At 38.9% G+C, this 26,204-nt stretch overlaps 2 protein-coding genes across 5 annotated transcripts; both read left to right on the plus strand.

Moving 5' to 3' along the window:
- Positions 1-14,683: 14,683 nt before the first annotated feature.
- On the plus strand, positions 14,684-18,024 carry LOC112165633 (actin-1). 4 transcript variants are annotated; one of them, XM_040506857.1, is made up of 6 exons: positions 14,684-14,898; positions 15,035-15,098; positions 15,597-15,686; positions 15,795-16,188; positions 16,749-17,362; positions 17,627-18,024. In XM_040506857.1, the coding sequence occupies exons 3-6, from the start codon at positions 15,627-15,629 to the stop codon at positions 17,690-17,692; spliced, it is 1,134 nt and encodes a 377-aa protein (XP_040362791.1). In that variant the 5' UTR covers positions 14,684-14,898; positions 15,035-15,098; positions 15,597-15,626; the 3' UTR covers positions 17,693-18,024. The 4 variants fall into 4 exon arrangements, with proteins under 4 accessions (XP_040362791.1, XP_024157985.1, XP_040362792.1 ...); XM_024302217.2 differs by lacking the exon at positions 15,035-15,098 and having other exon boundaries at positions 14,685-14,898; XM_040506858.1 differs by lacking the exon at positions 14,684-14,898 and having other exon boundaries at positions 15,029-15,065.
- Positions 18,025-20,111: 2,087 nt separating this feature from the next.
- LOC112163951 lies at positions 20,112-22,111 on the plus strand. The gene is made up of 4 exons (XM_024300206.1): positions 20,112-20,395; positions 20,497-20,963; positions 21,227-21,665; positions 21,769-22,111. Exons 1-4 carry the CDS (start codon positions 20,112-20,114, stop codon positions 22,109-22,111), a joined length of 1,533 nt encoding a protein of 510 aa, XP_024155974.1.
- Positions 22,112-26,204: the final 4,093 nt, after the last annotated feature.

Raw genomic sequence — 26,204 nt, forward strand, 5'->3', positions numbered from 1 at the left:
TGGGTAAATGAGACTAAAAAACTCTTAGTGAAGTAAGTAGGTAATTTTTAGGCTCAAATTGGGTAAGTGGTCACGGTCTCTTGGTTTTAAATGTGAACCTCAGATTACTTTATCATTTTCGTCTGTTCATATTGGGTTTGCTGATGACTTTTTGTCAGTTCGTATTGGCTGGGTTTGCCAATGACGGTTTCACCGGTATAATTATTTCAGGAGGCTTACTCATTTAAGGGATAATTTTTTGAGTTAATTACATATAAGTGCATCTTTGAATGTTTTTTTAGCCATAAGGCCACCAATTAATTTTTTTTCCTTCATAAGGCCACTAGATTAAAAATTGTGTTATATTTTAGATATAAAAACCAACATATTTACATAAATGCCACTAGAGTAAAAAGTCAACAACCATTTTCTCTCTCCTCTCTGGTGAGGTCTCCGGTCGACCTCCGGCGAACTCCGGCTGGTCTCCGACAAACTCCGGCAACCACAAAAGCTACTGTTACTAACACCAAAAGCTACTGTGGCTAGCAACAAAAGCTACTCTAATGAGATTTCCGGCAACCTCCGGCGAAGTCACAAAAGCTACTATCATTAGCAATAAAAGCTACTATTTCTAGCAACAAAAGCTACGCTGGTGAGATTTCCGGCGAGGTCACAAAAGCTACTATCACCAGCAACAAAAACTAATGTACTACAATCGAGAAAAGAAAGCACATTCAATGATATAAAAAGTATGCAGCATTCAACAATGATATCACTATGTAAAACAACTTCAACAGTTGTCAAAAGACACTACCATAGTTGTGAAAATCTATTACAATAGTTGTATAAAGCTACTGTCAATGTTGTAATGCTACTGTCATTTTTCAATGGTAAGTGATGCTCTAAACACACGGGCATAATTTTTCCATCTTCAACACAAGACTTCATTTTAACATTTCTTGGTTGGCCGAATGATCTCTTGGTCAATGGAGACTTCAATATCCAAATTCACATGATTTTCGAAATCTACTATTACAAATGCAAAGGAGAAGAATTCTGCAAGAATAAAAATACAACAAAATATTAGTATTTGAAATGAAAACTAAAAATAGCAATGTACCATTGCACTGCAAACATGGCAATCTTTATCAATTGGACCAATAATAAAAAATCTAAAAAGCCACTGTCATAGGTACATAAAGCTACTATAATACACGTACAAAGCTACTAACATAGACACAGAAAACACCTATAAAATATCTACAAAGCTACTGACATCAAATTGAAAAGATACTAACATAGGGATATAAAAGCTACTATCACTGTGTTGAAAAACCACTGTAATAGTTATAGCTAACTTGAAATCGACCAAAACGAAAACAGAAAAGCCATTGGCATCAACTTAAAAATATACTACCGTAGCCATATAAAGGTACTATTTATGTGTTGAAAAGCTACTATAACAATCATGAAGAGCTACTGACTTGAAATCAATCAAAATAAAAATAGAAAAACCATCTCCAAACCTAGTAATTTGAGAGTCACTGTCAAGTTAGACAATATGGTTATCACAAATTGTCTCAATGTTCAACACATAGCATTTAGTCAGAGCAAAGTTGCACGTATCACTTTCAACTACAACTAAGTATTAGATTTTAACATCTTTCTGTTTTCCTATATCTTGTCCCACCACATGAAACTATATGTCTAATTACCTTTCGCAGCAAAAAATTAAAAGCATTACATCAAACAAATAAATGTAAAAAGATTTGGATAAGGAGAAGGAAGCTAATGATAGAATTTAGTTGATTGCCAAAGCTAATAAAGCCAAAGCACAAATTTAAACCCTGCCAGTTACACTTGCAGCCATATATAAGTAGCAACAAAATGGACTTACCAACCCAAAGCCATCTCCAAATTCATGCTCGCAATATCAATAAATTATATTCATTACAGGCCAAAGAACAGAGAGTCATGTATATTTTGAGGATGCATAATCAATAAAAGAAACCAATAAACCATATCAAATAAAGCATTATCATCATAGTCCAAACTTTGATAAATCACAACCTGCAAAGCTTCGGGAGCAGATTGCTTTTTCCAACACTACAACAATTTTTAAAGCATGATTAGTAATCATAGCCACTATGTCCTGCATAGAGACTCTGCTACACACACAACCACTATATTGGCTATTTAATTATAGAGAAAACTTGGCAGCATGCTATTTCACCTCAGAAAAGCATTTGTAGAATTTCATTGCCCATTTGAAATTCACAAATTCACAAATTCACTAGGTAATTACAAATCTTGGTAAACTCAAACTGCTCAATCAAAAGGAGATTGAATTAGGGAAAAAAAATTTAAAAATTAACAAATTCACTAGTACAATACCTTTTTCTTGGCCTTTTTCTCCCTCTTTGTGCTTTTGGAAGGGAGTCCTTTTCCGCGTGATGGAGAACGAGCTCATTTTGCATCAACTTCTGAAATCAATTTAGCATTGTTGAGTCACAAATTACTTATGCAATTGTGCCCCATAATTATGAAAATTGATTTGTCTTCCATGCTATTTTACCCTTTTTAATCCAGTTCCTTTTAATTGTAGGAAACCTTGCATTGAGAATAAAATGACTATTTGAGGCTTGAAATGTGGAGATTTGAAGTTAGGGGAAGAAGACACGGAGATTGGAAGAAAATTGCAAATCGACTTTTCCGGCGATTTTTTCCGGCGACTTTTCCGGCAAACTTTTCCAGCGAGCCGCTACTCATGGAGGGTCTTTTCTCCAGCAATGGAGGACCATGGTGGTGAGAATCTCCCATCACTTGAAATTCAAATATCTCCCTACACCTTGTCCTTTTATCACCTTGCCAATTTGGAACCATTTGGGGAACAATTGTCTAAGAGCATCTTTTGTACACTTGGGGACCAAAGATGACACACCTAGCTGATCAAAAAGAGGCCAAAGACCAATTATTCAGCATCCTTGACTCCATTCAATCATCTTCATCCTATCCAAGATCCATTTTCTCTCTAGAGAAGAGACAACCATTTCCACCACTAAAACCACCATCTCCACCTCTAAAACCTCCATTTTCCTCCACTACAACCTCCATTTCCTCCACCACTCAACACAACAACTCATCTTAGAGATCCCAAATTTCACTATTCTTACCAATATCAAGAGCTTGGAGCAAGGAGAAGGAGGTGACTACCACCACATCATGTTCTTGGAGACCCATCTCCACCACCTCTTCTGGCATCATCAATAGTCACCCTTTACTCTCTATCTCTTTATGTATTTGATGTTTAATAGAATGTTGAAGCTTGTGTATCTAGCTATGTGTGAGTAGTGAACTAGTTGGGGCTAGGGTTGAAAGCCCTAGCCAAACTTGCTTGTATTGATGCTTTTGTTTATAAATTGATGCAAATTTTTGTTGTCTTTCTCACATGCTAAGTCAATAGTTGAATGCATTACTTAGACCTAATCAATTTGAGTTATGTGTTTGCCATGACATGAAGTTTTTCCTAGAGATTGATTACCTTTAGGCAAAAAGGGAGCATGAAAGCACACCATGTGTGCATGTGAGGGTAGTGAGCTAAAATCACCTAGAGATAGGATTGGTTTGCTTGCTTGGTTACCTAAACTCAAAGTTTTATGCATTTAGGGGCAAAGGATTGAGACCTATCCGGTAATTTAATTTATCTCTAGGTAGTTAGCTCTAGACTTATCCGGTTAGAGTTAATAAAATGAAAGGGTTTTAAGCCTTAGTAGTCCTATCCGGATGCTAAGAGGGTAGTTGGACAGTTAGCTTTGCATCATTCATATTCAATTGCTTTAATGCTTGCAAGGGAGGCAAAAGGTGAAACCCGATGCCCTAACTCCCATCCATTTGATAACAACTTGTTTTGTTTAGCTTAGTTTATATTACTTGCTTTCATTGTTTCAATTTGAATAGAAACCAATCTCAAAATCAAAATCAAATCCCTACACACCATCTTGCACATATTCACCATGAACTTTGGTTCACTTGTGAGCCTTTGTTTGTGATTGTACATTTGCATATTCTTCTAGTTTTTCCTTAGGTTTTCCCTAGTTAGGAAAGGATTTACCAATCCTCGTGGGTTTGACATCCTTACTTAATCCCCTATTCTATAACTTGTACCTCTTGCACTTGAGGGTGGCTTTAATGGTAACAAGTTTTTGGCGCCGTTGCCAGGGATTGGTGTGAAAGCCAATCCCTAGCTTGGGTAGCCTTAAGGATTAGCTAGAAATTTCCCTTGTTTTTATTTTATCTCTGTTTACTGACCAGTCATTGATCTCCGCCGACCAGTCATTTGTGTTAATTTCGTGTGATTTTTGTTTCGCCGACCAGTCGTCAGAAATTTCCGACCAGTCGGCAAGTGTCGATTTTATGGTCAGAAGCTCACCGACCAGTCGGCAAGTGTCGCCGACCGGTCGTTTCCCCTGTTTTCAGCAATTTTTCAATTTCTCATTTTTGGTTTCTTTTTGTATCTTGACTTATTTTCTTACCTTTATTTGAAATTTTATAGGTGTTTATGTCTCACGAATCACCTACAAGTAGCCCAAGGATCAATTCAACATATTCCACTCCATCATCCCCAAGCACACCAAGTGGAGATAACATATCTATTGATCAAATCCTTGAAGATAGTGGTGAAGAAACTTGGATCCCTCAAGAAACTCTTGATCTCATAAAGAAATTAGCGGAAGAGTTGCAAGCTAAAATAGCCCAGATACCCACAATGGATGAACCACGCCCCATGAAGGAGTACACTTTACCAACAATCTCCAATCATCCAAGTTGCATCATGCTTCCACCATGTGCCGTTGCTTTTGACATAAAGCCGGGGACTATTGCAAACTTACCCCTCTTCTTTGGCTTGCCAAGTAACGAGCCATACTTGCACCTCCAAGAGTTCAATGAAGCATGCTCAACCGTTCAACTTTGGGTATTGATGAAGGCAACTTGCGTCTTCGGCTTTTTCCCTTTTCATTGAAGGACAAAGCCAAGAAATGGTTGTACAAGCTTCCCCCAAGTAGTATCCACACTTTGGAAGAGATGCAAATGGTATTCCTCAAGTTCTATTTCCCTCCTCACAAGTCCAATTCATTGAGGAATGAGTTGATGAATTTTCGAGAGCTACCAAATGAGTCATTCTATGAGATATGGGAGAGATTCAAGGATATAGAAGGTGGTGTTCCCAATCATGGCCTCTCTAAGGTAGCGGTTCTAAGTGCCTTCTACATCGGGCTTTCACAAGACACAAGGAGGAGAGTTGATAATGCTTGTGGGGGATGTTTCATGAACAAGACCGAAGATGAAGCGATGAAGATCCTAGATGAAATGAGTGAATCTTCTCAACTTTATGATAGTGCCTCGGATAGAATGCCAATGATGATGAAGAGTGCACAAGTACCTATGAGGGAGCAAGAGCAAAGGAGAGGCATGTATAATGTTGACATTCCAAGTGTTCAAATGCAACAAGAGTTGAAGCGGATAGAAGGAGATATGCAAAAGAAGCTTGACATGATTCTACAAGCACAACGAAGACCCCTCAATCAAATGGCATCACCAAGCCAAATTCAGGAGCCTAGTTTGGGAGTCAAAGCCATGGAGCAAGCTTGTTTGATTTGTGAAAGTGTGTATCATAGAACAACGTAGTGTTCACAAAGCGATATGTATCCGGAATTGATAGAGCAATGCAATCTCCTTGACTACCAAACAAAGCCAAAAAATGACCCTTATAGCAACACTTATAATCCCGGATGGAGGAATCACCCTAATTTTGGTTAGGGTGGGAATCAAAACCGTGAACAAGGTCAAGGTTACCAAAGGCAAGGAGTGGCTCACATTTCAACAATCAAGGAGCAAACAATGCTTATCATGCTCCTAGACCACCTTATCAAACACCATCTCAACTACCCCTACAACAACCCCAAGTGTCAATTCAAGAAGCAAGAAAGACACCTACCCTTGAAGAAATGATGGCGGCCTTTGTGAACAATCAAGCAAAGCAAGATGAGAACATCAATGTCATTCAACAAATTGTGAGCAAGCTTGAGGTACAAATGGGGCAACTAGCTAGTGAGTTAAGTCAAAGGAGGCAATGTGTGTTTCCAAGCCAAGTGGAGACTAACCCAAGTCATGAAGCCAAAGCTATTACCAACTTGAGAAGTGAAAGGCAAGTGGAGAACAATGTGTACATGCCTACCAATGAGGAAGATGTAACTCCAAGGGAGCCACTCGGTTTTGAAAGAAGATCAAAGGGGAAAGCAAGAGAGTTGTCACATGGAGAAGTCATCTTAGGCTTCAATGATGGTGAAGAAGAAGCTTTGAATGATAAGAAGAATGCTTATGCCGATGAGAAGCAAGAAGAAGCCTTGAAGGACAATTTCAATGCCAAGGTTGGAACTCATGATAATGAAGCCTCTCCTTCTACTCTAATTGAAAAGCCATTCAAAAGAGGTATCACCTTCAATCCTCCTTTGAAGATTGTGCAAGAAGAAGAAGTGTCTCTCCCTTACCCTCAAGATATATGGCAACAAGAGAAAAAAACTCAAGAAAGAGAGCCAATTGAGGGAGATGATTGATTTGTTCAAGAAGGTTCATATAAACATTTCAATCCTTGAAACCGTGAAGAAAATCCCATCTTATGCTAAGTTCTTGAAGGATATGTGCATGAAGAAGAAAAAGTTCAAAGAACATGAGCAAGTGGCTCTTTGTGAAGAAGTGAGTGTTATCATTCAAAGAAAGCTTCCACCAAAGCTTAAAGATCCGGGAAGCTTCACTATTCCAAGCAAGATTGGAGAAACTACTTTTGACAATTGTTTGATGGATCTTGGGGCAAGTATCAATTTAATGCCATATTCGGCTTTAAAGAAGCTTGGTCTTGAAGGAGATTTGAAACCAACTTCAATCACTCTCTAATTGGCGGATAGAAGCGTGCGGTATCCTAGAGGAATTTTGGAGAATGTGCTTGTCAATGTTGCAAGGTTTGTGATACCGGTGGATTTTATAGTCCTAGACATGGAGGAAGCCCCCATGGTTGACAATGAGCTTCCTATCATCTTTGGAAGAGCTTTCATGGCCACTGCTGATGTCAAGATTAATGTGAAGAAAGGCACCATGAGCATGAAGATACTTGGAGACAAAATCAAGTTCCAAATCTTTCATCCCTTTCAAATTCTGGATGACATGAATGAATGCTACTTTTTGGGTTATTATGGAGAGGCAAGAGTAAGGGGAGATGAGAAAAATAAGAAAGAAGTTTGGGCACCTCTTCCGGTCTTACCATGTTCACAAGGCTTTGAGTCACTCCTCACCCCTATCAAGAAGAAGAAACAAATTGGAGGATTGCTCAAGGGAGCACTTGTTGACATGGGAGGTTGCCTTGGAAGTTCAAAGAAGGTAAACAAGGGAGATGGTTGTCTCAAGAAGCCCCCTTGAGTGAATGAAGAATCAATGGACCGGCAAGAAGTCCTTAAACAAAGCCCTACTTGGAGGTAGCCAAGCTCATAATGCAAGTGAAGGAGGAGGAAAACCCTTGAAACCATTCTTGAAGAAATGACACCATTAAAGTTTAGCTTGGAAGGCAAGGGCTTAAAGCCTTGCATGTTGGTGATTGTTGGTGAATTGAATGAACTTCATGGTCTACAAGGGGGAGCATTCCTAAACCTTTTTCTTGCTTTATGTACTTTATTGTGTTTAAATTCCTGTCACTTCTTTGTTTTTGTGATAGTTTGCATGCTCCTTCTTACCATGCTTGACTCTTTCATTGCAAAGCTTTCAAGACAATACTTTTTAACATTGAGGACAATGTTAAGTTCAAGTGTGGGGGGAAGGTCTAGTTTAAATGAAGATCTAGTTTAAATTCAATAAATTAAAAAAAAAAATATTTTTAGCTTTTAATTGTTTCTAGTTTTTGTGTGTTTTGTTTGTGTTTAGTTCCTTCCAACTCCTATGAAGAAACCTGAACTTGATTTGCAAAGGGCTAGAAAGCATGTCTATGTCTTGTGAACTCAATTTTTCAAATAAAGGTTATGAGACTTATGTTTAACTTCATTGGTACCTTTGATTGTCAAGTTGATGCATTGAGATATGGTTGGCATGATGAGATTTGTGAGAACTATTTGCACCACAAATGTGAGTTTTGAGCTTAATGAAAGTGCATCCAATAGCTCTTAGCACTTTATTCTTCATGTATGATCAATCTTTTGTGAATTGTATCTCTAGAACTTGCTTTATATCTCTCAAAACTTTTGTCAAGCATGGATACATCGCGGAAATAATTGAGGCAATAGGAATTCCACCATGGCCAAATAAGCTCTTGTCCTAAAAGGATAATTATCCTTAGATTGCCAATTTGTGCCTTTTGTTAGCCTTTCATTTCTTTGCACCACAAATGTCTTACCTTCTAGCTTATACACTAGCCCTACCCTTTCTAAGTTTTCTTAGTGAGCAATGTGAGATTGTATATGTCAAGATGCTTCAAGAAACAAAGTTTGGGGGTACTTGAAAAGAAATAAGTGTGGGGGAGTATTATGTTTGTTGTACAATTGTGATTTGTCTTTACATCTCAAGAAAGTAAAAAAAAAAAAAAAAAAAAAAGACAAAAGAAAGAAAGGAAGAAAGAAAATCCAAAAAGAAAGTTTCTCTAGTTCAATAAATAGTTTTTTTTAGTTTAAAGTTTGGGGGAATGGTTAAGAGAGTGAATCATATGAAGCATCTTAAGGCCTTAAGTTCGTAAAATCTCAATAAGGGAGTTGCTTGCTAAGTTGCTTGGAATTTGTGATTTCCTATCCACTTCATTTCTCTAACCCTCGCCCTAAGCCTCATTACAACCTAATAAAAGTCCTTTTTGATCCAAGATGGTTTGTGCATGACCCGAGGAGATGAGATTGAAAAGCAAGCATATGGCGGCATTTGCATGAGATTGTTTGAGTGATAGTGTAGCTAATCTTTAAACACTTGTGTGAAAATTAGAGTGAAAATCTAGTGAGTTTATGGTTAGCACGGTTTTCTTGTGCAAGCTTGGTTTTGGTGCATCAAAGTGACAATCATGGCATGACATGCATTCTACTCTAGCATTTGTCCCATAGCTTCATAAATTTTTGAGACATGGCTTGATTTTCTAGCCTTGAGCAAATTGTGTTCTTTGAGGATAATGTTGGAACGATTAGGTTGTGTTAGTTTTGTTATGTTTCGGTGGGTTAATGCTTTTGCTTGAGGACAAGCAATATTCAAGTTTGGGGGTATTTGTTGAGTCACAAATTACTTATGCAATTGTGCCCCATAATTATGAAAATTGATTTGTCTTCCATGCTATTTTACCCTTTTTAATCTATTTCCTTTTAATTGTATGAAACCTTGCATTGGGAATAAAATGACTATTGGAGGCTTGAAATGCGGAGATTTGAAGCTAGGGGAAGAAGACACGGAGATTGGAAGAAAATTGCAAATCGACTTTTCCGGCGACTTTTCAGGCAAACTTTTCCGGCGAGCCGCCACTCATGGAGAGTCTTTTCTCTAACAATGGAGGACCATGATGGTGAGAATCTCCCATCACTTGAAATTCAAATATCTCCCGACACCTTGTCCTTTTATCACCTTGCCAATTTGGAATCATTTGTGGGACAATGGTGTAAGAGCATCTTTTGCACACTTGGGGACCAAAGATGACACACCTAGCTGATCAAAAAGAGGCCAAAGACCAATTATTCAGCATCCTTGACTCCATTCAATCATCTTTATCCTATCCAAGATCCATTTTCTCTCTAGAGAAGAGACAACCATTTCCACCACTAAAACCACCATCTCCACCTCTAAAACCTCCATTTTCCTCCACTACAACCTCCATTTCCTCCACCACTCAACACAACTCATCTTAGAGATCCCAAATTTCACTATTCTTACCAATATCAAGAGCTTGGAGCCAGGAGAAGGAGGTGATTACCACCACATCATGTTCTTGGAGACCCATCTCCACCACCTCTTCTGGCATCATCAATAGTCACCCTTTACTCTCTATCTCTTTATGTATTTGATGTTTAATAGAATGTTGAAGCTTGTGTATCTAGCTATATGTTAGTAGTGAACTAGTTGGGGCTAGGGTTGAAAGCCCTAGCCAAACTTGCTTGTATTGATGCTTTTGTTTATAAATTGATGCAAATTTTTGTTGTCATTCTCACATGCTAAGTCAATAGTTGAATGCATTACTTAGACCTAATCAATTTGAGTTATGTGTTTGCCATGACATGAAGTTTTTCCTAGAGATTGATTACCTTTAGGCAAAAAGGGAGCATGAAAGCACACCATGTGTGCATGTGAGGGTAGTGAGCTAAAATCACCTAGAGATAGGATTGGTTTGCTTGCTTGGTTACCTAAACTCAAAGTTTTATGCATTTAGGGGCAAAGGATTGAGACCTATCCGGTAATTTAATTTATCTCTAGGTAGTTAGCTCTAGACTTATCCGGTTAGAGTTAATAAAATGAAAGGGTTTTAAGCCTTAGTAGTCCTATCCGGATGCTAAGAGGGTAGTTGGACAGTTAGCTTTGCATCATTCATATTCAATTGCTTTAATGCTTGCAAGGGAGGCAAAATGTGAAACCCGATGCCCTAACTCCCATCCATTTGATAACAACTTGTTTTGTTTAGCTTAGTTTATATTACTTGCTTTCATTGTTTCAATTTGAATAGAAACCAATCTCAAAATCAAAATCAAATCCCTACACACCATCTTGCACATACTCACCATGAACTTTGGTTCACTTGTGAGCCTTTGTTTGTGATTGTACATTTGCATATTCTTCTAGTTTTTCCTTAGGTTTTCCCTAACTAGGAAATGATTTACCAATCCTCGTGGGTTCGACATCCTTACTTAATCCCCTATTCTATAACTTGTACCTCTTGCACTTGAGGGTGGCTTTAATGCTAACAAGCATCGATTCATCAATTAAACAAAATTTGCATACAACATGAAAAGCCGATATCATTCTAAGCTAGGAATTTCAAAAGCCGATCTCTGAACCAAATCTACTTACCGAGTTATAGGCTTGAAGGCTTTACCGCTAACACTAGCAGTCGGATTTCAATTGCAAGCTCAAGCTGTGGAGGACGACAACTATGAACGTAGAAGGAGTACAATCAAAACACACCTGAGATGGAGGAATCTAAAGGAATCGTTGAGGGAGCCTGAGCTGGAGACGTGGCCGATGGAGTTGAGATGAAGAGGAGAGAATTAGAGATCTTGTTCCTGTCGGCGTCGTGCATCAGAGATCTAGCTTGTGCTTTGGAGATCCAGTCGCGAAACGGTGTCAGAGATTTAATTCTAGTCGCTGACGTGATGGTGGAGAGAAAAAGTGTTTCACCAAAGAGAGAGAGAGAGAGAGAGAGAGAGAGAGAGAGAGAGAGAGAGAGAGAGAGAGAGAGATATCATAATTTCTTTTTTTATAATTGCGGAGAGATATTAGAAATTTTTGTTTGTTATAAGGTGGATGGGCAAAATTGTCATTGCTGAAAATAATTTGGGTTTGAAATGCCTTATGTGTACAAAAATTAATAGGTGGCCTTATGGCTAAATAAAGTTTCAAAATTTTCTATAATTTTTTAGAGATGGTAAGAAATAAATGAATCTGATAGCTAGAAATAAATACACAATTTTAAATTGTTTTAATTTTAATTTTTAAACTTAATATATGTGGTTATTGAGATCTACTTGTTCCTCACACTCTTTTTAAAATGTATCTTAGGTGAGCATGACTGAGCATTCCATATATATTTTTAAATTTGCTGATGATTTATCATTGGTACATATATTTTCAGAAGCACAATTAAAACAGATAGGCAAAGCGGAGCAGTTGAGTTTGCTTTTTTTGAATGATCTTAAATACATTTGTGCTTATATACAATTAGAACTTGTCATACATTTTGATATTGCACCAACTAAAAATCATGGAATTGGAAAACTGTACCCTTCTTTTACCCTGGTTTGATTTGCATTGTTTCTTTGTTTCTTTGGCATCTCAACATTTCATTAGATAGACAGATTATGAAAATTTCTTCATTTGGTTGGCAAAGACAATAAGTTTGTGAAAAAGTAGCTAGTATTCCTACTCTTGGAATGGTGATAACGAGCTCAATTGGATGGGACTACTAGCTGAAATCCTGATATTTGAAATTTTGGATGCGGTTAGTGTATATAATTAGAAAATTTGATAATGAATTGATACACGACAACAAAAGTAGCATTTTAATATAGAGTTATATTGCATCGATCACTGAAAGTTAGACGATTAATTTACCTCTCATGGTTATAATATTTGAGACACAAAACCCTTTTATAGTTAATGATATGGGTTTTTGTCCATTTACCCCATTTTTAGAGATTTTTTTCTCACTTACCTCATTAAGTTTTTTTAATTCTCTCTTATCCAAAACACTCTAAGGAGGTCTTCCCTAATACCCCATTAAGATTTTTTGTTTTGTTTTTAATACCATTTTACCCTCACCCGTGTTACTTAGAGAGAGAGAGAGAGAGAGAGAGAGAGAGAGAGAGAAACCATAAAGGACTTCGCCGGAGCCCCGTCACCGGCAGCTGGATTCCGATCACCGAAATCCGGTCACCACGCACCGCCCACCGGACTTTTCTGAAAACTTCACCGGAAAGGTTTATTGCCCCCCAATAGAGGGGCAATAGACCTCTATTGCTCCCCAATAGAGAGGCAATAGACCTCTATTGCTCCCCAATAGACGTCTATTGCCCCAATAGTTTATTGCCCCTAATAGACGTCTATCAGCCATGTATTGCCCCCCAATAGACGTCTATTGCCCCCTAATAGAGTGACAATAAACCTCTATTGCTTCCCAATAGACGTCTATTGCCCCCCAATAGAACTTTCGGTAGCCATAATGGGAACTAATCTTCATAAAATTAGACAAATAAAACTTTGATTGAAGAAAAAAATGAATAGATTATATTAATTTTAAAATGTCTATTGCCCCCCCCCCAATAGACATTCAAAACTGATCTTTTTCTTTCCTTCTGTCCCGTTACTTAAAAAAAAAAAAAAAAAAAAAAAAAAAAGATTTGGGCACCCAAGTCCCCTTTCTCCCTTCTTTTAGTAAATGACCCAACAGTGAAGCAAACCCTTCTCACTGGCTACACGTCATCTTCCTCACAGTACCACCACCTGGAAAGCTACAAAGCTACATATTGCTATTCGTTCCTATGTGGATTCTGGACGTAGCTTTTAATTCCTCTGGCTCCATCTTTTACCATGCTCATCATCTCTAGCTGGCTCTGTACTTCGTTATCGATACAATCGGATCTCTAAGACTCTCATCTCTTTTGTGCTTATTTACAGTTGCAGACCCAGGACTGAAAGTAGCTTCAGCAGCGTCTTGGTCCTCGTGAAGAGGCTCTCCCCTCCAACAACATCCCAGCGCCGAGACGGTTGCTCCGACGGCGGATCTGAGAGAGAGAGAGAGAGAGAGAGAGAGAGTTTCAGTCCGGCCTCGACCCGAAAGGAGACTCGATCGGAATTTCGGTTACCGGCGAAGACAAGAAGGCGGACCACCGGTGTCTGGTTCTTCTCTTCAGCTACAATCTACTTTTGATCTTAGTTTCCCCGTACGACGACTGACGGCCACAGAACGAAGCCTGAACTTCAGCCGGTTTCTAAGAATTTTTGGTGACCGGCGACGACAATCATCGGCGGGCACCAAGGCTTTGGGCTGGGAGAGAGAGAGAGAGAGAGAGAGAGAGAGAGAGAGAGAGAGAGAGAGAGAGAGAGAGAGAGAGAGAGAGAGAGAGAGAGAGAGAGAGAGAGAGAGAGAGAGAGAGAGAGAGAGAGTTTCAGTCCGGCCTCGACCCGAAAGGAGACCCGATCGGAATTTCGGTTACCGGCGAAGACAAGAAGGCGGACCACCGGTGTCTGGTTCTTCTCTTCAGCGACAATCTACTTTTGATCTTAGTTTCCCCGTACGACGACTGACGGCCACGGAACGAAGCCTGAACTTCAGCCGGTTTCTAAGAATTTTTGGTGACCGGCGACGACAATCATCGGCGGGCACCAAGGCTTTGGGCTGGGAGAGGGAGGGAGAGAGAGAGAGAGAGAGAGAGAGAGAGAGAGAGAGAGAGAGAGAGAGAGAGAGGTAGAGGAGCATGGCAACAATGTCTTTTTCCAATTAGGCTGAGGGAAAAAATGTCAATTTAGTTTAAATCGGGTAAAGCGGACTAAAATCTGTTGTTGGGGTAAGTAGGATAATTTTGTCTAATTTTAGTGCTTTGGGTCAAGGATCCTTTATGATAACTGAAAGATGGTTGATTTTGCCCGTTAATTTCGCTAGAACAACGATCATTCGACACTAATTCCTCACCTACACAATTAAGTACTTCTTAAAAACCCAATCATGTAAGCAATTTTATTAATTTAGAAATAATTTCAAATGGAGCCCAAATACCTCATTAGTGCCCAATTTTGGATTTCTTTCATTGCGCGACTACCCATATTTTCTATGGAGCTTAACCCAAAACCTACCTCAAACGGGTCTTTAGAGCCACTCCTTTAGGACCAAGCCACGGCCCAAATTGGAGCCCAAAAAGAAAGAAATCAAAGGGAATTGGAAAAAGTAATAGCTCTGCTGTGACACCTGGATTGCCAAAAGCATTTTCAAAACAGCCTGTAGTTACGGGAACACAGATCAGAGAGGCACGCGTCGCCACCAGCTGAGATCCCGTTCAGCAAATCGACGGCCCCGATTTCTCGCTGAGAGAGTTTTGGATTTAAAAGCAGAATTTGAGGTGGGGTTTGAGGTCTAAATTTTGAACACAAGGGCGCGAGATCGGAGTGCCTTCTTCTTCTTCTTCCTCTTCCTCCCACCCCAAAATTTTTAAGGTCAGATTTTCTCTTCCCAACAAATTTACACGCTTTTCTTGCATTTCAACCAACCATGCAAATCTATTATTCATCATCGTTGATCTGAAGTTTTCGCTCTGGAATTTCATTTTCGTTCTGGATTTTTTGGTTTCAGATCGGCTGCATTGTTAATTCTGCGATCATCTGTGAGAATATGAATCTGTAGTTTCTTTGGATTTGTGAGATAGCTTTCTGATTCGCTCAAGAATTTTTATTTTGTTGAATAATTTGATTAAATGTAAGGATTTGGGTCTTTATTCAACGTTTAATTATAGAAATTTCAGTGACAGAACAAAAGATTGGGAATTTTTTTTTTATCCAAAACATTTACAGAATCTGAAATTTGTTCCTGCATTTGTAATAGGTGCGATTTCTTGTCTGGGTTTTTATTTGTTGTATATGATTCTTGCAATGATGTTTCGATGAATTATGTTTCTGGAAATACAATGTAATTATAAGTTCTATTGATTTGCTATAAATGATTGAGGAATCTGTTCAAGGTTTTTTTAAACACAGATGTGCAAATTAGATATGATAGTTATGCTTCTGGTATTTTATGCATATTGGATGAATCGGTGTACGCCTTATATATGTGTATGCTTATGGTATTCATTTTCCCTCCCGTTTTGTAGTATTCATATTTCCCGTTATTCATCATTTTTTGTACTGTCGTGCAGTCGATACATCTCTAAGACTAGTAACACAAAATGGCCGAGGCTGAGGACATTCAACCACTTGTCTGTGACAATGGGACTGGGATGGTTAAGGTAAGGCACCAGAATAATGTATTTCCTTCTACTGAGCCTTTTCTGATGCATGTCTTACAAATTCCAGTCCGAGTATATTTTGATTCTGATGCACTGGCAAACTTTTAGGCTGGATTTGCTGGAGATGATGCTCCAAGGGCTGTCTTTCCTAGCATTGTTGGCCGCCCACGTCACACTGGTGTGATGGTTGGCATGGGTCAAAAGGATGCATATGTTGGAGACGAGGCTCAGTCTAAGCGTGGTATCTTGACCCTGAAATACCCCATTGAACATGGTATTGTGAGCAACTGGGATGATATGGAGAAAATTTGGCATCATACTTTCTACAATGAACTTCGTGTCGCCCCAGAAGAACATCCAGTTCTACTCACAGAAGCACCTCTGAACCCAAAGGCCAATCGTGAGAAAATGACCCAAATCATGTTTGAGACATTCAACACTCCTGCCATGTATGTCGCCATCCAGGCTGTTCTTTCCCTCTATGCCAGTGGTCGTACAACTGGTAAGCAATCTAAGTAATGTAGCATGTTGTGAATTTAATTTTGTGTTGGGTAGGGTTACTCCATGTTGAATGAATTTTACATACTAATATTGTTGTACAGTTTATTGGAGATGCTCTTAGTTTGCCTTTGGAATAGATTAATGTGCATGTTGATTCAAGATAATCATATAAGGTGATCCTCAGAGATAGCAGGTGTAACTGTGGTTTGGAATCATTGTAGGAAAATGAAGTGGCCTATAGAAGTTTAGGTGGGGGATAATTGAGTGATCCAAGTTCAAATCAATACGTTAGAGGCAAGGCACCTTTGAAAGCCTTAAGTCCCTTATTAATAGAAAAGGATGGGGTTGAGATGACAATAGCTTAAGGTAGATATATAGTGATGATGGCTGGTGAATGAACGGGCATGTTCTGGAATTGAAGAAAAGCTTGATTTAACTTTTGAAGCTTGAATTTTCTTTTAGCGGAGCAAGGAAATTCCATCTACTTACTAGTTTCTTTGTCTTTTTTCTTATTTTCTGGGTGTACTTATTGTCAATTTTACTTCTGGAAATTCCATGCAGGTATTGTCCTGGACTCTGGAGATGGTGTCAGCCACACTGTTCCCATTTATGAGGGGTATGCTCTCCCACATGCCATTCTCCGTCTTGACTTAGCAGGTCGGGACCTCACTGATGCTCTTATGAAAATCTTGACTGAGCGTGGCTATTCCTTCACCACCACAGCTGAGCGAGAAATAGTCAGGGACATGAAGGAGAAGCTTGCATATCTTGCTCTCGACTATGAGCAGGAGCTTGAAACTGCTAAGACAAGTTCTTCAGTTGAGAAAAGCTATGAATTGCCTGATGGACAGGTGATCACCATCGGTGCTGAGCGATTCCGTTGCCCAGAAGTACTTTTCCAACCATCTATGATTGGAATGGAAGCTGCAGGCATTCATGAGACTACATACAACTCTATCATGAAGTGTGATGTCGATATCAGGAAGGATTTGTATGGAAACATTGTTCTCAGTGGTGGGTCTACCATGTTCCCTGGCATTGCTGACAGAATGAGCAAGGAAATCACGGCTTTGGCACCAAGCAGCATGAAAATCAAGGTTGTTGCTCCACCTGAGAGGAAGTACAGTGTCTGGATTGGTGGATCCATCCTTGCATCTCTAAGCACTTTCCAGCAGGTATGTCATTTCAGTATATATGAATCCGAATTGAATTTGCATATTACTATAAGAAGAGTTTGAGTATAACTTCTATTGTTTTTATCATTGCGAATATCACCTTTTTGTGATATTTGGTTAAGCACTCGTGCATTGAGAACTTTTATCAGTTTTTGTGTAAAACAAAATTACAAATACCGAATTCTCTGACTAAGCTATTAGCAAAATGATGAGGATTTACTGCATCACAAAACTAACGGTGGATTATTTATATTTGGAACACAGATGTGGATCGCAAAGGCAGAGTATGATGAATCTGGTCCATCAATTGTACACAGGAAGTGTTTCTAGTGCTCTGCTGGATGGGAGCGGTGAGAGTGCGATGTCTAGTTTTAAGTATAGCAATTGCAGCTTGCAAGTTTTTCACTCTACCTTTGCTTGTCGCAACAATGAACTACGAGACGTGGAGGTTACAAGAGAGAGTTTTAACTCTTTTTAGTTGTTATTCTTCTGTATTAACTGCTGAACAGTATTATTAGCTCAATGCTAAGACAAAGCTCTCTGCAGTTTATATATTTTTGGTTCTCCCACCCACCTTTACTGATTGAAAACTAAAATGCCATATAAATCTTGAGGGCTTCTCTGATGATTTAATAAACTTTTCTTTTTCTGTCTTTTTGTAATTTTTTAGTGCGTTCTGTTTTTGTCTAAAATGTTTTAATTTTTAATTTTTGTATATGCTTTTAAGTTTTTCTAATTTTAGGGTGAGGCACCCTGGTCAGTAGGCCTTCTCTGTTCCGGAATGTTACTTTTTACAATCTTTTGAATATATCGGTGCATACACGATAACATTTCAACCTCTGTTGATTATTTCTCCAAGCATTACAGTTGGTTATTTGGTCAACGACCCCCAAGTGTTTGATATTTTTAAGACTTGTTGAGTTCATACAATAAATTAGATGTTGTTGTTGTTGGTAAACTTGTCTATGAACTGGATTTTAATCCAGATTGGTTCTGTTGAACTAATTTGATAACATAATTTAGAGTGGATCCGTTGTTGGATGGGTCTGATAACATGTTTTGGGTGTAGAGTTGACACTCATGGTCAGCGTGTGTTTTGGGTGTAGAGTTGACACTCCTGGTCATTGTGTGTTTTGGGAGTGCGCGTCGCTACCGAGCACTTCCTCTGTTATTGCTCCTTTACTTCCAAGGTCCTTGCTGTCATATGTTTTTCTTATCCCATCACCCGTGAGCCAGCTTCCATTTTTGGGTAGGGCTTCAAGATTATGTTGAAGAGCAAAGAAAAATATACAAGATTTGCCTTTAGGAGAAGAAATTTTTAAGAGACACTAATAGGAAAAACTAATAGAAAAGTTGTAATAAAAGAAGGGGGAAAAAAAAGGGAGGAGAAAATGAGGAAAGAGACAAAAAAAAAAGAAAAAAAGAAAAGGAAGTAAAGAAAGGAAGAATAGGAAGTAAAGAAAAGAAAATGATGCAAAAAAGGGAGAAAGATATGGGTTAATAACAAAAATAGAAAATTACATATAAGTGTCATTTTATAATAGGGAAATGATGGACAAGGTCACTTTAGAGAGTGAAATGATAAAAAGGTCACCTAGTTTCCCACTTGATAAAAAGGTCAATTGTGAATTGTTATTAATATTAATTTAGTCCATATGAATAATGAGGTCAAGTTAAAAAATGTCAGTTTTTAATTTTTTAATTTTTTATTTTGATTCTACCCCTAAGTTAATAAACCTTTATAACCTTCCATTTCAAAATCTGCGAGCTCAAATTTTCTCTCTTCTTTGATCAGAAAGCTTCCGATTCGATTTGATCGGAGATCTCTTTCAGAGTTTCTTTCTTCGCCGCCCTCTCCACCGGCAGCTTCCGATTTCTCTTTGTGCCCCTGCGACGATCTGAAATCTCACTTTTGAGTGGTTTTGAGCTTCTGCAGCTCTCTTCTCTTTTTCTCGATCTCTGGCTTCATCGGTCTTCGTCTTGATCACGTTACTGTCTTCTTCTTCTTCTTTGTCGACTCAGTCGTTAGTTACAGTCTCTCTATTTCTTCGTCTCTCTGGTTTTCTCTGATTTGATTGGTTAGCCTTCTCTCTGTGAATTTGTTCGTTTTGGTTTTTGCAGTGTATTTTTGTTGTTTTGTGTTAACTTCTATGTTCATGATGTTTTGTGCTATTGCGGTACTATATTTGTTCTATACTGTGATTCCTTTATCAGTGACATGGCCAGTTACATTTTTAAAACTGCTGTTTTGTTCATGAATTATCATTTATTTTGCTAGTATGATGTTGTTCTTCTGTTCAGGCATTAACAGTGACTTTGGCAGTGATCGGTTTGTGTTATTCTGTTGATTCCTTAGTAGTGACATGGCCAGTTACATTTATAATATTGTTCTTTTGTTAAGGAATTATCAATTACTTTGCTAGTAACACGTTTAATATTGTTCTTCTGTTCAGCCATTAACAATTACTTTGGCAGTGACTTGTTTGTGTTGATTTCCTTAGTAGTGACATGGATAGTGATTTGTTTTATTTTTGTGCAGTTGTTATGGATACTAGCTATGTTGTCAAGTTTATTTATTCTGGTGAAGCAGCGACAGTTCCATTATTGCAGAATTGGTCGTTTCTTGACCTATGCGATTCCATACGCTCTCGTTTTCCGGATTTGATTCAAGGCAAGTTCATGTTGTGGTACATTAATTATTCCTCCGGATTCTACTTCATGCTTTCTAGAGAGTGAAGTTGATATGAGAATGATTTTTAGGAATTTGGTTCGTTACAATTCTGATTTTGTTGAAGTGTTTATGATTGATTTGCCTTCGAGTAGTGAAAGTGTGGTGAGTAATACAGTGTGTGAGGGTTCTAATACCATGCTCGAGGAGAATGATTATTTGGGGTGTTATAGGGCAGAGGCACCAAAGAGTTATATGACGAAAGGTTGGAGTTATATCCATTCTGAAGGCCAAAAGTTTGAGGGTGGGGTTGTTGAGTTTAGGGATAAGCTGCGTAAGTATACGAGTTTATTAGAAATGACAAGGTTCGTGGTATTGCTCAGTGTTCTAAGAAACATTCTCAGGGCTGCAATTGGCTTGTGAAGGCTCATTTATGCAGGGCTAATGGTTTCTTTATGATTAAAAGGTTGGTTAATGTTCACACATGTCATGGTGTGATTCGTTTGAAGAAGAGTAAGATGATGGGATCCAAGGTTGTCAAGTCTATTGTAGTTGATAAGATTTGTGCCAATCCAAACAAAAAGGCAATTGATATAGCTGATGAGATCAAGAGTGATTATGGTTTGGATGTTGCTTATCGTACAGTTTGGTATGGTACGGAGTTGGCAAAAACAGCCCTACATGGTGATGAAGCTGATTCTTATGCTCAGCTATTTTGGTTCAGTGAGTGTGTTATGAAGTCAAACCCCGACTCTAGGATAGTGATTGAGTTTCATCTAGAAACACACAGATTTCAGCGTATGTTTGTTACCTATTGTGCATGGGTGAAGGGTTTTCAATCTCGTAGACCTATTCTTTTTATTGATGCTACATTCATTACCAACAAGTACAAGGGGCAGATTATTGCTGCATCGGCAAAGGACCCAAATCAAGGTTGAATCTAGTTTTGTATTTTTCTTGTTTCTCTATTTTCCTGCCATGTGCTGTTTTTTGTAATGTAAGTGACATGGTCAGTTCCATAGCTAAAGACATGGTCAGTTACATGTTTATTGACAGTGACTTAAATGTGCTGTGATTTGAGTGACATGTCCCTGGCTATGTCACTGTCAAGTAATATGCGGTTATGTCAGCGACATGGTCAGCGACATTTACAGTTACATGACAGTTACATCATTTTTTTTTCTTTTCTGTTTCAGGTTTGTATGCAGTTGCTTATGCTATTGTGGATTCTAAAAATGAGAGTAATTGGAGATTTTTTCTTGAGATTTTGGCTGAAGAGTTGGCAAAACACCCTATGAGGAGGGTGACGTTCATTTCTGATAGTCATGTTGGGCTTGTTAGTGCTTTCCCTAGAGTGTTTCCTAATAATCCACATGGCTTTTGTTTTAGACACCTGATGTCTAACCTTTCTGACAAATTTCCAGTTGGTTCTTACCTCAAGGATCAGATTCCTTACTTGTTTATGTGTTGTGCTTATTCTCGCACACCAGAGATGTATGAGTTCAACATGGAAATCTTGAGGAGTGAAGGCGGTGACATAGTTGCTCAATTTCTGGAATATCTTCCGAAGGAGAACTGGTGTATGGCTTACTTTAATGGTGAAAGATTTGGTGAAATGACAAATAACTTGGTTGAGTCTTTCAACAATTGGGTGTTGCTTTTTTTTTTTTTTTTTTTTTTTTTTTTTTTAAGAAAGCGGTCATTTGAAGAGTCTTCCTATTCTTGATATTAATGATAGGATTAGAGTGAAGTCCATGGCTTCAATTGCTGCTCAAAAGGAGGATGCGCAGGAATGGTCCTCTGAGTTGTGCCCAGCGATTGAAAAGAAGCTGAAGGAGAATTTGGAAGTCGGAAGACATTGGAGAGTGAGCAGGTCTAATACCTATGTGTATGAAGTTCACTGCCAGACGTACAATAGCATGGTAAATTTAGAAACTCGCTTTTGTTTGTGTGGAGAATGGCAGCTGTACGGCTTCCCATGTTCCCATGCCCTTGTAGTGATCCAACAACATGGTTCTTCCCGTATTCGTATGTCAATGAGCTGTACATGGTGGAGAAATATTGAGAAATTTTGTGAATGATAATGACTATTCATGCAATAGGTATTGCTTAATGTATGCGATTGACAGACTCGTAAATTCATAATGTATGCGATTGACAGACTCGTAATGTATGCGATTGACATACTTGTAATGTGCGATTGATTAGTATAGCTATTATGTATTGCCTTTTGTATACATGATGTAACTCTATATAAACCTCACTCACGGTGAGATGAATACAATACATTTTTCCAATTCTCTACAACACGTTATCAGCATAATACTCTAACCCAAGCCCTAGCCAGGAAAAAAAAACCCTAACACCTGAAATTTCTTTCACCAAAAATTACCGCAAGCTCCTAACCCTTGCTAGCAATACCGCGCGCTGCTCCTATAGCCCTTGAGCACCCGTGTGCCGCCTACTGCCCCTGCAGCAGTGTCGCACACCTGCTGCCCCTGTAGCACAACAGCACGCTCTTTCCTGTGCAGATCAGCCTGTTTGCACGCCCCGAAATGTGTTGATCGGGACCTTAGATCAAATCCTTCCTTCATCAAAGTTGATCGTCTCTGCCTCTTCTATCTGACCTCCAAATTTCAGCCCTATTTGAGTCGTTTTGAGATCTGTACACCATTCGAAGTAGGAGCTATTCAGAAGCGAATCTGCTCCGAATTTCAACAAGTAAGTTTTAAAGATTAAAGTTCCTGCTTTCTAGTCTTTTAAATTCCTTTATTTTCTGCAGGATTTTCAATATACGAACATGGGTTCGATTATTTAATAAAGCAGAATTGTGGAGATTCACACTTATCAAACTAAGAGTGTTCATAATGCTCGGACTAAGAACGTCCATAAGCATCAAATTGCGATCATATTAAAACATTATTGTTTGGTCTAATCCAAAAGAGATCTTGGAATTTGTTTCTTGGTTGCATAGCTCGGAAATCTTATTATTTTAGTTTTCGTGGAAATTTTGCTCTGAAGCTAATATATCTTCTCTTCTTATTTTCAGGATGTCGAATGAACCTAGACTCAACTTTCCCATGCTTGACTCAATAGGCTCGGATTACCACAGTTGGGTAACCGATGTTGAGAACCACCTCACTTCAAAGGGAATATTACCCATAATCCAGGCACCTAACCCTGATCGTGTGTTTGTGCGAACACTTACAAAGCATGCTTAAGCAGTTATCTTGATGTGACTCCATATGGACAAGGCACTCAGATTGGAGTATATGTCGATCAAGGATGCAAGAGAGCTATGGGTAGCGCTAGAAGAGCACTTTGGCAATGTCCAAGATTCCCTCCTCCCTGACTTGAAGGTTCAATGGAACAATCTGCGCTTTGTTGATTTCAAGTCTGTTGCTGAATATAATTCAGAAGCTCTTCGCCTACAGTCCATGTTGAGGTTTTGTGGACAACCTGTCACAGAGCAAGAGGTAATTGAGAAAACTCTCTCCACCTTCCCCGTTTCAGCCATTGTGGTATCAAAGCAATACAGCACTGAAGTCAATGCTGGACGGATCACAAGGTTTCATCAGCTTATCAATCTCATATCTGTAGCTGAGAAACATGATAACATACTCGTGAGGAATTATAATTCAAGGCCCATTGGAACTAAGAGCGTTCATGAGGCGAATTATAATACACCCAAAAGAGGGTGCAAGGAGCGGAACCCTAAGAATAAAGGATATGAGGGACGTATGGGTCCATATAACCGCCCTAACAAGGAAGGAAATCGCAGGTTTGGTGCGAAGACACGTGGTACCAATGCCACACGTGGGAGAGGTGGTCGTGGTATCCCTGGTTATGGTGGTGGCACCATGGCTTGTGGTGGAGGCGCCATAGGTTGTGGTGGTGGTGCCAACCCTCCTAGGGAACTCCCACAACGTGCACCTCAATTAAAGGGAGGCAACCACAATGACATGTGTTATCGATGTGGATCAAATGAGCATTGATTCAAGCAATGCAAGGCAAGCGAGCAACTAGCTTCAAGATACAGGGCATACAGGGACCTGAGGGAGCAAGAAGTGTACCTTGCAGAAGAAGAAGAAGAAGATGGTGGAGATGTCAATCTCACCATAGAGGACTTCAAAGCTGAAGGTGAAGGGCACAAGGATATTGCAGACTTTGATTAGAATAGTCCTTTTATTTTCCAAGAATTTTTGTAATGGCAATATGCCTTAGTCAATAAATGACAATTGTATTAAACTCTTTCTCATGTGGTGCACCCAATGAAATATGATGTCTAGGAAAGTCATTGAGATTAATGGTACTTAAGAGAGTCTCGCTCCATCAACATCTCTCTCTACTTTCCTGGTCATATTTGATTGGAGTTACCAAACGGATAGAGTGACTACAATGTGTCTTAGTTTGATTTTATTTTGGATTAGATTTTTTTGGGACCATTGATGTAATCATTGACTATCTTTATTAATAAAGTATCGTATTATTCTTCAATGTCATGGACATGTTTTAATTCCAAACTTTATTATTTTTCAGTATGTTTCCTGGAGAGTTGGAATGCCTTGTTGATAGTGGCACCACACATACTATATTGCGACATAGGCAACTATTTCTATGGATGACACCTAGTCGATCTTCTGTGACTACCATGGCTGGACCATCACAATTGATTCATGGTCGAGGACCAACTCAATTTATGTTGCCAAATGGCACAAGTATTAATGTCACCGAAGCTCTATATGCTCCTAGGGCTGGAAGAACCCTATTGAGTTTTAAAGATATAAGAGCTAATGATTTTTATGTAGAAACACATTGTGAGAATGGACAAGAGTTCCTTTGCATCACCTCTAATGACTACGGACATAAACGAGTATTAGAGAAACTTATGTGTCTCTCTAGTGGGTTGTATGCAACCACTATTCGAATTATTGAATCTAACCATGTTATGAGAGATGACTTATGGGATTCTGACACATATAAGCTTTGGCATGACCATTTGGGACACCCAGGTCGTGATATGATGATCCGTATATTAAAGACTTCACACAGACATCCATTTTTCAAAACGAAAAGAAGTTGGTTGAATAGGTCCACAAAAATCACTGAGATCGGACTTCAGAAGGCAAAACGCCACCTTCCGTGCTCCTCCTTCCTTCCATCAAAATGACAACGATGTCTTGATGGGTTTTGCTGATGTAGGATATCTCTTTGACCCTCACAAAGGTCCCTCCCAAACGGGTTATGTCTTTACCATGGGAAGCACTGCGATATGTTGGAGGTCTACAAAGCAGACCCTTGTTGCTACTTCCTCAAATCATGCAGAGATTATCGCTCTACATGAAGCCGTGCGAGAATGCATATGACTAAGGTCTGTAGTTAGACACATTCAAGGAACTTGTGGTTTGAAGTCTACCATAGATGAACCTACATGCATTTATGAAGATAATGGGTTGTTAACGGGTTGGCAGCCCATTAACACGTTAAGTTATCGGGCGGAACTAAATGAGTTTTTAGCGGGCGGTTAATGGGCGGTTAACGGGTCATGGGCTGAATTGCCAGGCCTATATGAGATAGTGTATCTGCTTCCTTCTTTTATAAATCATTCAGTATTCTTTGTGTCTACAGGTTTTTAACAGTTACATGTACAGTGACATAATCATTTTTTTAAGATTTACATGGACTTGTCCATTGATATTAGTTTTTAGTCATATTGGCAGTGACTTGTAGTTGGATGGCTACATATTGATTTGGTCATTGGCAGCGGAACGCTACCGTTGCGGTGCAGCGGCATGCTGCAAATTATAAAAAATAAAAAAAGAAGTATCCCCAAAAAATTTGGTTGGTTAATATGCAGCGGAACACTGCCATTGCAGTGCAGCTACACGCTGCAAACTAAAATAGAAATATCATTTTGGCTGTGACTTCTCTAGTGACTTAGAGTTTTAAAGTTTCTTGGCCAGTAACTTTACTTGAATTTTACAGTGACTTGGTCAGTTACTTGAGTTTTGCTGTAACTTGCATGGTGACTTGGCCAATGATATTCAGTTTTCCTGTTACTTGTCCAGTAACTTAAGCAGTTACATAAGTCTTACAGTAGTGACTTGGCCTATGAATTCAGAAGATGCATTAAACTTGAATAAAAAGATCCATACAAGTCATGTTTCATTAATT

The sequence above is a fragment of the Rosa chinensis genome, chromosome 5 (genome assembly GCF_002994745.2).
Source record: "Rosa chinensis cultivar Old Blush chromosome 5, RchiOBHm-V2, whole genome shotgun sequence".
In the NCBI taxonomy this organism is placed as follows: domain Eukaryota; kingdom Viridiplantae; phylum Streptophyta; class Magnoliopsida; order Rosales; family Rosaceae; genus Rosa; species Rosa chinensis.